The 10,630-nt window shown below is 60.9% G+C and overlaps 1 protein-coding gene across 1 annotated transcript; it reads right to left on the bottom strand.

Moving 5' to 3' along the window:
• Positions 1–5,461: 5,461 nt before the first annotated feature.
• NPM3 (nucleophosmin/nucleoplasmin 3) lies at positions 5,462–8,672 on the bottom strand. Its single transcript, XM_040563302.1, has 6 exons — positions 8,548–8,672; positions 7,188–7,273; positions 6,863–6,982; positions 6,367–6,460; positions 6,153–6,273; positions 5,462–6,015 (listed from the first exon to the last, which is right to left on the bottom strand). Exons 1-5 carry the CDS (start codon positions 8,579–8,581, stop codon positions 6,170–6,172), a joined length of 438 nt encoding a protein of 145 aa, XP_040419236.1. The 5' UTR covers positions 8,582–8,672; the 3' UTR covers positions 5,462–6,015; positions 6,153–6,169.
• Between the last annotated feature and the right edge of the window lie 1,958 nt (positions 8,673–10,630).

Below are 10,630 nucleotides of genomic sequence, written 5' to 3'. Positions count from 1 at the left end.
CAATACTTTACAGCCGAGTCTGGAGGATGCTTGGCCATAAACCACCCCAAAGCACACGGAGTCTTCCCATAAAAGCCAGAGGGATGCCAGCCCCGGCACTCTTACCCTGCCCAGCCCGAGCCCCCTGCCCGCTGATCCCACGCGGCATTAATGGGGCGTTGCGGAGGCAGCAGCAGCTCCTGCATGGCTGAGCAGTGCGGAGCAGCCCCGGGGCGATCCCACCGCTCACCATTAACCCGGCCTCCCCCCAAAGGGAAGGAACTGGGCCGAAGCCCCCCAGGATGTGTTACATGGGAATGACCTTGTCTGCGCTACCCACAGCGCCGGGGCCGCCCCGGGGCAAACCAGGAGCGGGGAGGGGAGATAGAGCCCGCTCACAATTCCTTCTCCTCTCTATTCAATTACTAGGAAAAGGGCTGAGGAATGGTTTGTAAGTGGTGGGAACGCCGGGCCAGGGGAATAGCCCCGTGCTCAGCCCCCTGGAGCTGCACCCAGCCCTGTGTAGGACCGGCCAGGGTGCCGTGGCGCCGTTAGGTCCCTCTGTCAGCCTGCTTGCATGGCTTTTTTTCAAGAAATGGGTTCTTGCCTCTGCCCTTTGGAGATGATTTCGCCACCTCCTGCCCAGCAGCTTTCTGGAAACGTGCTTGTGGAAGCACTGGTGACAATATTGGCTCTGTCATCCTCCTGTAGATGACTCCTATATGCCATCCTCCTATAGATGGGTAAAGAGCTGAGAGTATCCAGGAGCCCTGTGGAGGGCAGTGATGGGGAGACAGACCCCCAGACCACACACACCTGCAAGGAAAGAGACCTTTCATGGCCATCCAGCCCAGGAAAGGTGCACGTCAGTCCCACAGCTGGGCTTGAGCTAGACCAGCCAGCAGCAAAGAACGAAGGCTCCCAGCAAGGGCAGTTCATGTGGGATCAACTCAGGGAGAAGACGGCATCCCCAGCCCTGAGTAATTTAAGCCCCAAATCAGGCATTTTTGGGCAGATCTGCTCTGTGTGTGGCAGGGGTTGGTAAATGAGCAGCCTGACCTGGAATGGCCATGGCACATCTGCATGGGAAAGGGGTGACACGCGTGGAGACATGGATGAGGATGTGCACACACATGGTGTTTGCTCACTTCCACCCCATTCCTCCCCGCCTTGCACAGACCAAAGAGCCTCTCCAGAACCCTGTCCCAAGGCATCCCCGGCTGGCACAACTCGCCCAGCACCATCCCCATGGTCTGCAGCACCAGGCAGGGCTGGGACGGGGCTCAAAGCCAGGCTGGGTGCTGGAGGGGCTCCCCTGGCCACCCAGGAGCTGAGCCAGAACCCCAAAATGCCAGCCCTTTGCTGCCCAGCTCCCAGCCAGCAGCACCAGGGGATTTGGCTTGGGGTTGGGTCCTCCTGGGAAGAGGAAGCCTGCACCCAGCCCCGGTGCCTACGGGTGCTTAGGGCCTAAGCCTAAAGCTAACAGCGGTGGCAGGGGGGCTGTCGGCCGGCTGTAACTCTACCTCCGTTTGTTTGCTTACAGCATCCACCCAAAATGCCCGTGTGTGTCTCCAGGCCCCTGTGTCAGTGGCAGCTGAACTGCTGACCCCAGGAGTTTGCAAAACACCAGGGTTATGGCCCCTTTGACATCCCAGCCCGGTGGAGACACCGCTCGTCCTGACCCTGTCCTGGGGATCCAGCCCCGGGCACCCCCGCATGGGGGAAGGGGGGGATGTGGTGGGGCCCGTGAGAGCGAACCCCAAAGGAGCAGCGAGGTGGGCATGCTCCCACCGCACCTGCTGTGCCCTGGGCCAGCCCCAAGGACCTGCCCCAAACCCCCTTATCCAAGCCCATCCCTCCAGAGAGCCCCCACAGCACCAGTGCAGAGCCACCAAGGGCACCACGGAGGCCAAATCCTGCCCGTTCAGGGGCTGCCACCAGCGGGGCTGGGATCAGGGGACCGCACAGGAGGGTCCCACCAGCACACCTTATATCCCCCCGGGGCACAGCCCCGCTGCTCCAGGCGCCCCCTGTCCCCACGGCTGCCACCAGCCCTGGCAGGGAAGCGCGGTGACAGCCCTGCCAGCGTCAGGGACGTCCCAGCCCGCAGCGATTGGACTTGTGCCACGGAGGGGTCGAAGGGCAGGGCACCTGTGACCCCAGGGTATCTGGGCCGTGGCTGTCGGGAGCAAAGCTGCTGTCGCTGCCTGGACGCGCAGCTGGCTTCAGTGGGATGCAGGAGGGGACGGCGTGGTGGGGCAGTGCCCGAGCTGTCACGGGGAAGAGCCCTGGACATTTCTGTAACGTGGCAGCAGCTATGGACCACGACTCTCTAACTCTGCCCAACCGGGTTCACCCTTAACTTTAGGTGTTACGGGTTTGGCCCCGTCTCATGGCACGAGCCCTGCTCCAGCATCCCCCAGGCGCTGCCCCGTGCGCCCCCAGCACCTCCTGCTGCAGCCCATAAAGCCACGGGTGTCCCGGCTCTAACTCTGCAAACACACAGCTCCCCTCGTGAGGCTGGGGACACGTCCCCCCGCAAGCAGAGACGCTGACCAGCTCTCACACCCTGCGAGCACCCAGACAAACCCCGTGGGAACCTGCTGCACACGCGGCAGCTGGAGGAGCCCTGTCCCCTCCTGGGGGCACGAAGACCCTCCAGCCCACAACCAAGCACCAAAACGACCCCTGCCCTGAATTTTGGCCTCTCCAGCAGACAGGGCTGCTCCCACACAGCGCACCCGGGGCATTTGGCTCGCCGTAAGGTGGTGGCGATGGGTTGCAGCCTCTCCCGGTTGCGGAGGGAAGCGGCGCTGCCCCTGCTCGCCCTCGGGAAGCGGGAGCAGAAGCGGAGCGCTCATGGAGCAGGGGACCAGCCCCACCTACAGCACGGCCACAGCTGCGCCTCCCGGCCAGCCGGGGGCTGCCTGCAAATGTGAGAACATCTGGGGGAGCGAGGAGAGCTGGGGCACCGCAAGGAAAACCTCTCCCAGGCCGTGATCAGCAGAGCAGCTCCCCATCCCTCTCCTCCATCCCTGAAAGTCAACTCAAACTTGACCCCTGAAACGAGGGAGTCCCATGGGCTGGCTCAACACAGCCACCCCAAACCCCTCTCCGAGCACAGCAGGCTGCTCCAGGAGGGCCAGAGTGTGGGTGCACGGCCCTGGTGCTCGCACACCCGGTGTGTCACAGCACTGCCTGCCGGCACGGCGTGGCCGTGTCACTGCTGCGTGGTTTGGACAGTGCCGGGGTGCCCGGTGCTGCCAGAGCAGGGAGGGATCCATCCCCTGAGATGTCAGCATGCAGAGCCCTGAAATGCAGCAAAAAAGAAGGATGCTCAGAGCCCAGAGAGACCCTACAGCCATCTGCTTTTGGGGCATCATTTAGTTCCCAGGGCATCATTTGGCTCCCAGGGCACCAGCATCTCTACCACCCCGTGGAGAAACTCGGGACCCCACACCCTTACCCACACCCCATATATATACACATACACCCTTATTTTCCACCCACCCCATGCAAAACAACGCAGCCCTCACACCAGGAGCCCCGTGTGCACCCCAAGCCTCCTGTTCCCCCTGATACCCCCCCAGCCTGACCGTGCCCGAGCTCACCTGCTCTCAGGCAGCCCTGTTTGTTTGCCCAAGGTATTTGCAGCCGGGGGCACCTGCTTTGATACCATCAGCTCGGCGAAGGAAGCTGCTCACCTAGCGTGACCCCTGTAATCCCATCCTTCCCCATTAAGCGCCGTGTGCGAGCGCGTCCCCCCTCCCAGCACTCACCTCCGAGCACATCGAGGCTGGGACATGGCTGGGGAGAGGGGGGCAAATGTCCCAAAAGCACTGAGAGCACCCCTGGCAGTGGTGCAGGAGCTGGGAGAGCAGCTCACCTCTCTGCAAAGTTCCTTGGATGCAACCCTGGCTGTACCCGTACCCTTATGGGCCCCGATTCCAAGCCCTGAATCCATCCTCCCCATCCCTGTGACCGGCTTGGCCAGACAGCCCCAGCTCCAAAGCTTTGTCCCATGTCACCCCCTGCCCCTGCTACATCCCAGCACCCTGCCCAGCATCACCAGCCTGGGGAGCTCGCTGCCACGGGGTGGTGGGGATGTTGGGACGCAGACTGGGGGTTTGTAACCGGGCAGGTCTGCAGACCCCATGCAGGCTTCTATAAGGTCCTGTGCGTGCCAGCCCTGGCAGGGGCTGGGCACCATCCTGACCCTACACGGGCACAGCCAGAGCTCCGTTCCCCTCCCAAACTCCCCTCCTGCGCTATGAACACAGGGCACCGACACGCTGCCTGTGCCTGCACCCCACAAACACACACACAGCCCTCGGGGAGAAAAAAACCTACATCCCTTCAGCCAGCAAGGCTGCCAAATCCCCCCGCTCCCCACAGACCTCCCCAGGGCAACTTAATTTCTTGGCAGCGCTTTTAGGTACGGACCTCCAGCCCCAGGCACCCCATTGCCTGGCAAAAACTGTTGCTGGGACAGCTCCAGGGGAGCAGGGTGGTTCCGCAGGGACATGTCACCTCCCTGAGCATCCCAGGGGCTGCCCGGCCCCTCTGCAAGGGACAGAGGCACCGCGCTGCCCGCCTGCCACCTAGCGGTCCCCAAGAGGGACCCGGCAGCCCCCGCCGCCTCCTCGGCCCCATACAGGCACCCAGACCCCCACCCTGTGCCCCCCTGGCAGGGATCAGCGTCACCCCAGTGTCCCCTTGTCCCAGAGGGCTGGGGTGAGCGCGGTTTCCCTCTGGTCTGGTCAAGGGGTGTTTGGGGCCAGGAGGAAACAGGGGTGAGGGATGGGGAGGGAGCTGCACGGGTCCTGGAGGAGAGGAACGGCCCCACTCATAACCCAGGATGGAGCAGGAGCAAAGGATCCGCCCTGGAAGATTTCCTACCAGCCCAAGAAACTCGCTGTCCAAATGGAGCTGTACCAAAAAGGCCAGCAGCACGGCTGGAAAGGGCACGGTGTTTCTCAGGGCCAGCAGCAAACAAGAACTTGGACAGGCATTGACCCAGGGACAGGGATGCGAGGAAACCAGTAGAGAAACCCTTAGGACAAGACCAGCTGGGCTGCCAGCCCCCAGGGGTGTGAGGTGCCCGCTAGCCAAAGCACAGGGAGCTCCAAATCCCCCTAACCATGACGGGGCTCCCTAGCAAAGCTCAGCCCCGTGCTGTGCGGGCACTGGAGTTTCATCCCTCCCCGGGATGCTGCTGGGGTGAGGAGAGCAGGACCTGGGGTGAGGATTCCCACCACCTCATGAGGACAGCACTCAGGTGGAGCACATATGGAACTGGGGCCCTGACCAGCTCAGCCCCTGCCCCTTGGTACCCCGGCTGCAGAGCTCATGGGGCAGAGTGGAGATCCCGAGCCCTTCGTGGGTGCTCTGCATCCGCAACAGCTCCCCGGGAAGCAGGGGGACACAGAGGAGCATCTCCCACCGCCCTGAGCATGGGAGGAACCTGCCAAGCCACCAGACCTGACACCTGAGACCTTTATTCAGTGTAAAAACGGTTCCTTACAAAGCAGGTTGACCCACAACCCCCCTCCAAATCACAGGCAGGCCCTGAGCTCCCAGCCCACAGGTGAGGGTGCAGACTGGGCCCCGGTTCCACACTTCCAAGTGTATAAAAACAAGGTGTGAGTACAGAAAAGCAGCCGAGCATCAGTGAAACTGCCTCCGGCTCTACGTCCAGCTGCTGGGGAAGGGGCCAGGACTGGGCATTTCAGAGCCAGGTGCACAGAGCAGAGGCCCAGGGCAGCAAAAAGGCACAGGGCAAGGAGCACCTCCACCATCCCCAGCTCCCAGCAGAGGGACAGGGAGAGGGGATGTACCAGCAGCACCCGTCTGGGGTTGGGATCAGCCTCCTAGGGATGTAGGGAAGAAGATACCCCAGAGCTGGGAGCTCACCGCTCCCAAAAAAGGTCCAACAGAAAAAAACAATACTAAAAAAAAAAAAAAGCAGCAAACATTGAGGTCCTGGCAAGAGGTGTCCGAGGTAAAAGTCATCCAGGAGGAAGTCTCAGCGAGCACCTGGGGGAAGAAGCAGACTGAAAGCAGCAGCCTCCTGCAGGGGGTCCCACTGCACAGCCCCCCCGTGGCAGGGCAGCACCCCCCCGCCAGGACCCTGCTGCAGGGCTGCCCAGCCCCTCACCTGCCCAGCCCCTCACCTCGCCCGGAGCCACCCTTACTGCTTCCTCCGCTCCTTCTTGGCTGGCACGATGGGAGCAACCTCCTCCTCCTCAGACATGTCCTCGTCGTCCTCCTCAAAGGAAATGTCTTCCCTGTGCGCTGGGACACACAAAGAGCTCTGTTACCCACCGGGATGGGGGGGGTCTTTGGCCCTTGCTCCTCCCCGGCCTCTCCCCAGACACGAGCCCTTACTGATCTGGTGCCAGCCGGCGAGGTGCACGGGACCGGAGCCTGCTGCCAGGCGGAAAGTCACCGGGGGCTGCAGCTTGAAGTTGTCCAGGCTCAGCTGTGAAGAGACGGAGCCAAGTTAGGGGCAGAGGCCAGAAGCAGAGCACCCCGTGCGCCCCCGCAGGGCGCTCAGCCAGCAGGCTGCGTCCTTCTCACACCACCCCTGCCTGCCCAGGCAATAGGCAGAGCCCGTGGCCTCAACCCTGTGAGGCTACCCCAGAGATACAGGGACTGGGAGGGTGGTCTGGGGCCAGGGCTGACCCCACAGAGCTGGGCAGCAGCACATACCCACACAGGGAGGCTCTGGGGGCACCTGCAGCCAGGCCAAGGCTACCAGGGCATTTCCCTGCGAGCTGCAGAGCAGCTCACAGGCAGAATCCTTGTGGAAAGGCCTACAGACACCCAGAGATGCCTAATTCCCTGCAGCTCTCCCATCTGAGCCTTCAAAACCACCTCTTACCAAGGGCTGGCACGACAACTTCAGGTTGGCCACGGGCACAGCGATCTCCTGGTTCTCGTGGTTTCGCCCGACCACCTCCACCACGTTGCACTCGTCCTTGGCACCATCCGTGAGGCAGACCTGGGTGGGGAATGGAAATCCTGGGTACTGCTCCCCCAGGAGACACAGCCGGGGCCCTCCAGGGGATAAGTGACCCGCAGCAATGCTCCGGCCCAGCTGCCACGCGAGGTGAGGTGCTGCTACACAAAGCAAGGGACGTGAACCTCTGCTGCACCACGGCACAAGCTGGCTGCCAGCTCCTGGGGTTCGTTCTCATCTCTCTTACCACAGACAGGGCCAAGACGTGGTCAGAGTCATCTTCCTCATCCACCTGAAACGTGTAGGATTTGGTACTGGCAGTCAGCTCACAGCCTGGATGGAAGCAGAAGACAAACAAACTGAAGCGAGGATTACACGGCAAAAGAGCTCATGCAAAGTGTCCCCAGGGTGAGCCCCAGCCCTGGGCGGACAAGCTCGTGGTGTCCCTGATACGCTTTGCTCTCTGCTGGCTCCAGGATGAAGTGACCCCGAGCACTGTGCACCCACCTCAACACCCTACAGGGACAAATCTTGGTGTCCCCAAAATGGGCTGCCGTGAAACAGTGCCCAGGGGCACCTTAGGCCCCCAGAACTACACAGAATGAGGCTCGTCCCCTCCAGAGCGCAGCAGAGCCAGGTTGCCCTCCCTTAGGTAGGGAGGGAGGCAGCAGACGGAAATACTCTGCTCTGCCCAACATCAGCGAAGTTTTGCTCTAGGGAAAAGCTGGAGGTAGAGGCAAAGACATTGAGGAAGAAACATGAGAGGTAAGGAACAACCCGAGGGGGCAGGGTGCTGGGAGGTGGCAGCAGGAGTCCCGAGACGTTTTATTACATGTGTGTCCAAAGAGCTGCAAGAAGAAGGGAGAGGCAAAATTACGTCCTGAGCTCTTACGGTCAGGATTCAGCCAGCCGTGGCGAGGAAGGGCAGGCAGAGCACCCTGGGCGTGCTTGCTTGTTGCAGGATGATTCACCAATGTGAAGCAGAGGGGAAAAACGTGGAGCCGAGCCCTGCGCACCAGGCAGGGCATTTCCAGCGGAGAGAGAGGCACGAGCCTCGGCAAACAGCTCGGGGCGAGCCCCGGCCCTAATCCTGCTCACGGGGGCGAGGAACGAAACCCAGGTGCAGGAAAGCCTCGGGGGCTGCCCCACTTTGCAGTGCAAGCGTTTGCCGAGGTGCTTTGGGCTGGGAACGGCGCCGGACACGTGCGCGCAGCCTGGAGAGCGGCGGGGGCACGGGGGGGGGGGGGGGGGGGAAGGGGAGGAAGAGGAGGAGGAGGGCGAAGAAGAGCATGGAAGAGGAAGAGTATGGAACAGGAGGAGGGCCCCCTATCGCCGCCACGTGCCCGGTGCCCCCCGGCCCTACACGTGTGCCCCGTCCCGGCCCTACACGTGGCCCTCCCCAACCCTCTCCGTGCGCCCCCGCTGTCCCCAGCCCTGCTTTTTTACCCCCCACGTGTCCCCCCCCATAAAAAAATCCATTCCCCCCCCACGTGCTCCCCCGCCCCCGACCCGCTTGCTACCATTCCCCCAAACCTCCCCAAAATCTCCGGCCCCCCCCCCCATCCCATTTATTCCCCCCCCCCCCCCCCCCCCCCGGTGCCCCTCACCGAAGAGGACGCTGCCGGCTCCGTGCGGCTCCATGTGCGCGGCGCGGGGAGTGGGGCGGGCAGAGCCGAGCCGAGCCGAGCCGGGATGCACCGCCCCGTGCCCGCCCCCACACCCCCCAAAACCTTCAGAGGCGGCACCCAGCGGCTGCCGAGGGAAGGGACTGTCCCCTCCGCTCCCCTCCTGTCCCCTCTGGTGGCAGGGGAGCGCCCGGGGCGCCCCAGAAGGGCTGAGGGCAGCGCGCTGCTGTACCCGGTGAAATGCCGCATTTATAGGGTTTCTTAGGGGGTTTCGTTTCCTCGCAATAAAAGGCGAAGGGTTATTAGCCCAGGGGGATCCTAATGGCTTTTCCTGGTAGAAGAGTTTTTCTGGGGGGTAGGGAGGAGATGGGGGACAGGATCCTAAATGGCAAGGGTGGGGAACAGCCCAAAAGTCACCTTGGGGGCGAGAAACACCAGTGCAAGGGGAGCAAAGGGAGGGGGCACAGCTCATCTCTACTGCTTGATCTCAGACCCCAGGGACTGTGTGCAGTACACCGGCCTCCGCCTGCAGAGGAAGGGAAGGCAATGTCCTTCTTCAGCACCCAGCCCAGGGAGCAGAGGACCAGAGCAGCCCCCCTCCACGTTTTCGGGGCAGAAACCGCATTGAAACAGATCCCTTTAACGGGGCGAGCTCACGCCGCATTCTCGGTCAGAAGCTGGCCCCGCTCCCACTGCAGAGGAGACCTCCACCAGCCTGCCATTCGCACTGCTCCAGCTGGAGCCGATTCAACAACAACATGACAGAAGCTCTGAAGAGCTGAATCAAGGCCCGGAAAAAGACAAGCGTTACACAAGCGCACCTTGGACGCCTTTGAACTCGCTCGCTCCCGCAGCGGCTCCCGCAGCCATCTGGCTGCAGCACACACAGCAGATACATGTGCTGTCCCGGAGCAAAGGAGGCAAGGAAAAATCTGGTTCACGTTCCCTTAAAGGAAAAGTTCCCAGTGCAACATCAAGATCAATCCTGGCTCCTAGGCTGAGATGAGATTTGCAAGGCGTACACGCGCAGCTTTTCTTTCCTTCAGCGTCTACTGAAGCCCACCTTTTATGTCCAGGACACATCAAGGAGTAAGGAAAATGCGACTCCCCTCTGGGACAGAGGATGCAGCAATAGAAGGAGCAGAGGTGCCTGTGTTTATAAGTTTCCCAACCGCTCAACACTGAAAGGCACGTGGAAGCACTACTGGGATCCACCCACTCCCCCGTACATTTTCTTTAACACTACCGCAGTGCCAGCTGAACGTCCGAGAGCACAAATTACCAGCAGCAAAAGCCTTACCTGCTCTGTGTTGTAGGGCTGCAGGCAAGGGCAGCAAGCACAAGACAGCCATCCAGTGCCTCCTGTCAGTGCACAGTGAGGATAAAAGCAGAGAATTCAATCCTTCACGGGCAAAACACGCATTAAGCCTCAAAATGGGTGGTCCTCTTCCTCCTGAGCACATCAGATATTCCAGCTGACCACATTAATACCTGGCAGTTATGACCATCCCCAGCAATATCAAGGCACAGGTTTCCACATCCCATTCTTGCCATCCTACACCAGACGGGACATCCCCCAAAACACACAAATACGTGCTAACTTCTCTCCCTCTAGCTCCTCTACACGATTTTCCCCCTGCATTCTTCAGGAATTTTCCCCCTGCATTCTTCAGGAACCTCCCTTCTCTCAGCTCACATCACCCAAAGGTGTTCACGCTACACCTCTGTTCCCTCCCGTACCACCTCGTACCACCTCCCACAAAGAGGGGAACATAACACAGCTCCCTCCTCAGCCTTAACTTCAAGGTCACTGCTCTAACCTCCCCCTACAGCCATCCTCCGGTCTGCAACCACCAGCTACAGACACTCAACTCCCACCAGACACATTCCTTAAACCACAAATGAAACCAGATTTTGACTAAGATCATGTGTTTTTTTTTTTTTTTTTTAATTTGCTTTTATTCCTGTTTGACACTATAAACTACAGCTCCACTCAGAAATCCCCCGAACATAAGAAGGTACTCCCCAGGAAGATATACACACACACACACACACATTTTAAACG

The sequence above is a fragment of the Cygnus olor genome, chromosome 7 (assembly GCF_009769625.2).
Source record: "Cygnus olor isolate bCygOlo1 chromosome 7, bCygOlo1.pri.v2, whole genome shotgun sequence".
Taxonomy (NCBI): domain Eukaryota; kingdom Metazoa; phylum Chordata; class Aves; order Anseriformes; family Anatidae; genus Cygnus; species Cygnus olor.
Note: the sequence above shows the minus strand (reverse complement) of the source record. Positions and strands in the feature narration are given on the sequence as shown.

What these genes read in the sequence shown, in the direction of transcription:
- NPM3 (XM_040563302.1), bottom strand. Translation starts at nt 8,581, where the DNA reads ATGGAGCCGCACGGAGCCGGCAGCGTCCTCTTCG. An exon ending in AGCCGGCAGCGTCCTCTTCG is followed by an intron (nt 7,274 to 8,547) that starts GTGAGGGGCACC and finishes GCTTCCATCCAG; the next exon opens with GCTGTGAGCTGACTGCCAGT. An exon ending in ACGTCTTGGCCCTGTCTGTG is followed by an intron (nt 6,983 to 7,187) that starts GTAAGAGAGATG and finishes TTCCCCACCCAG; the next exon opens with GTCTGCCTCACGGATGGTGC.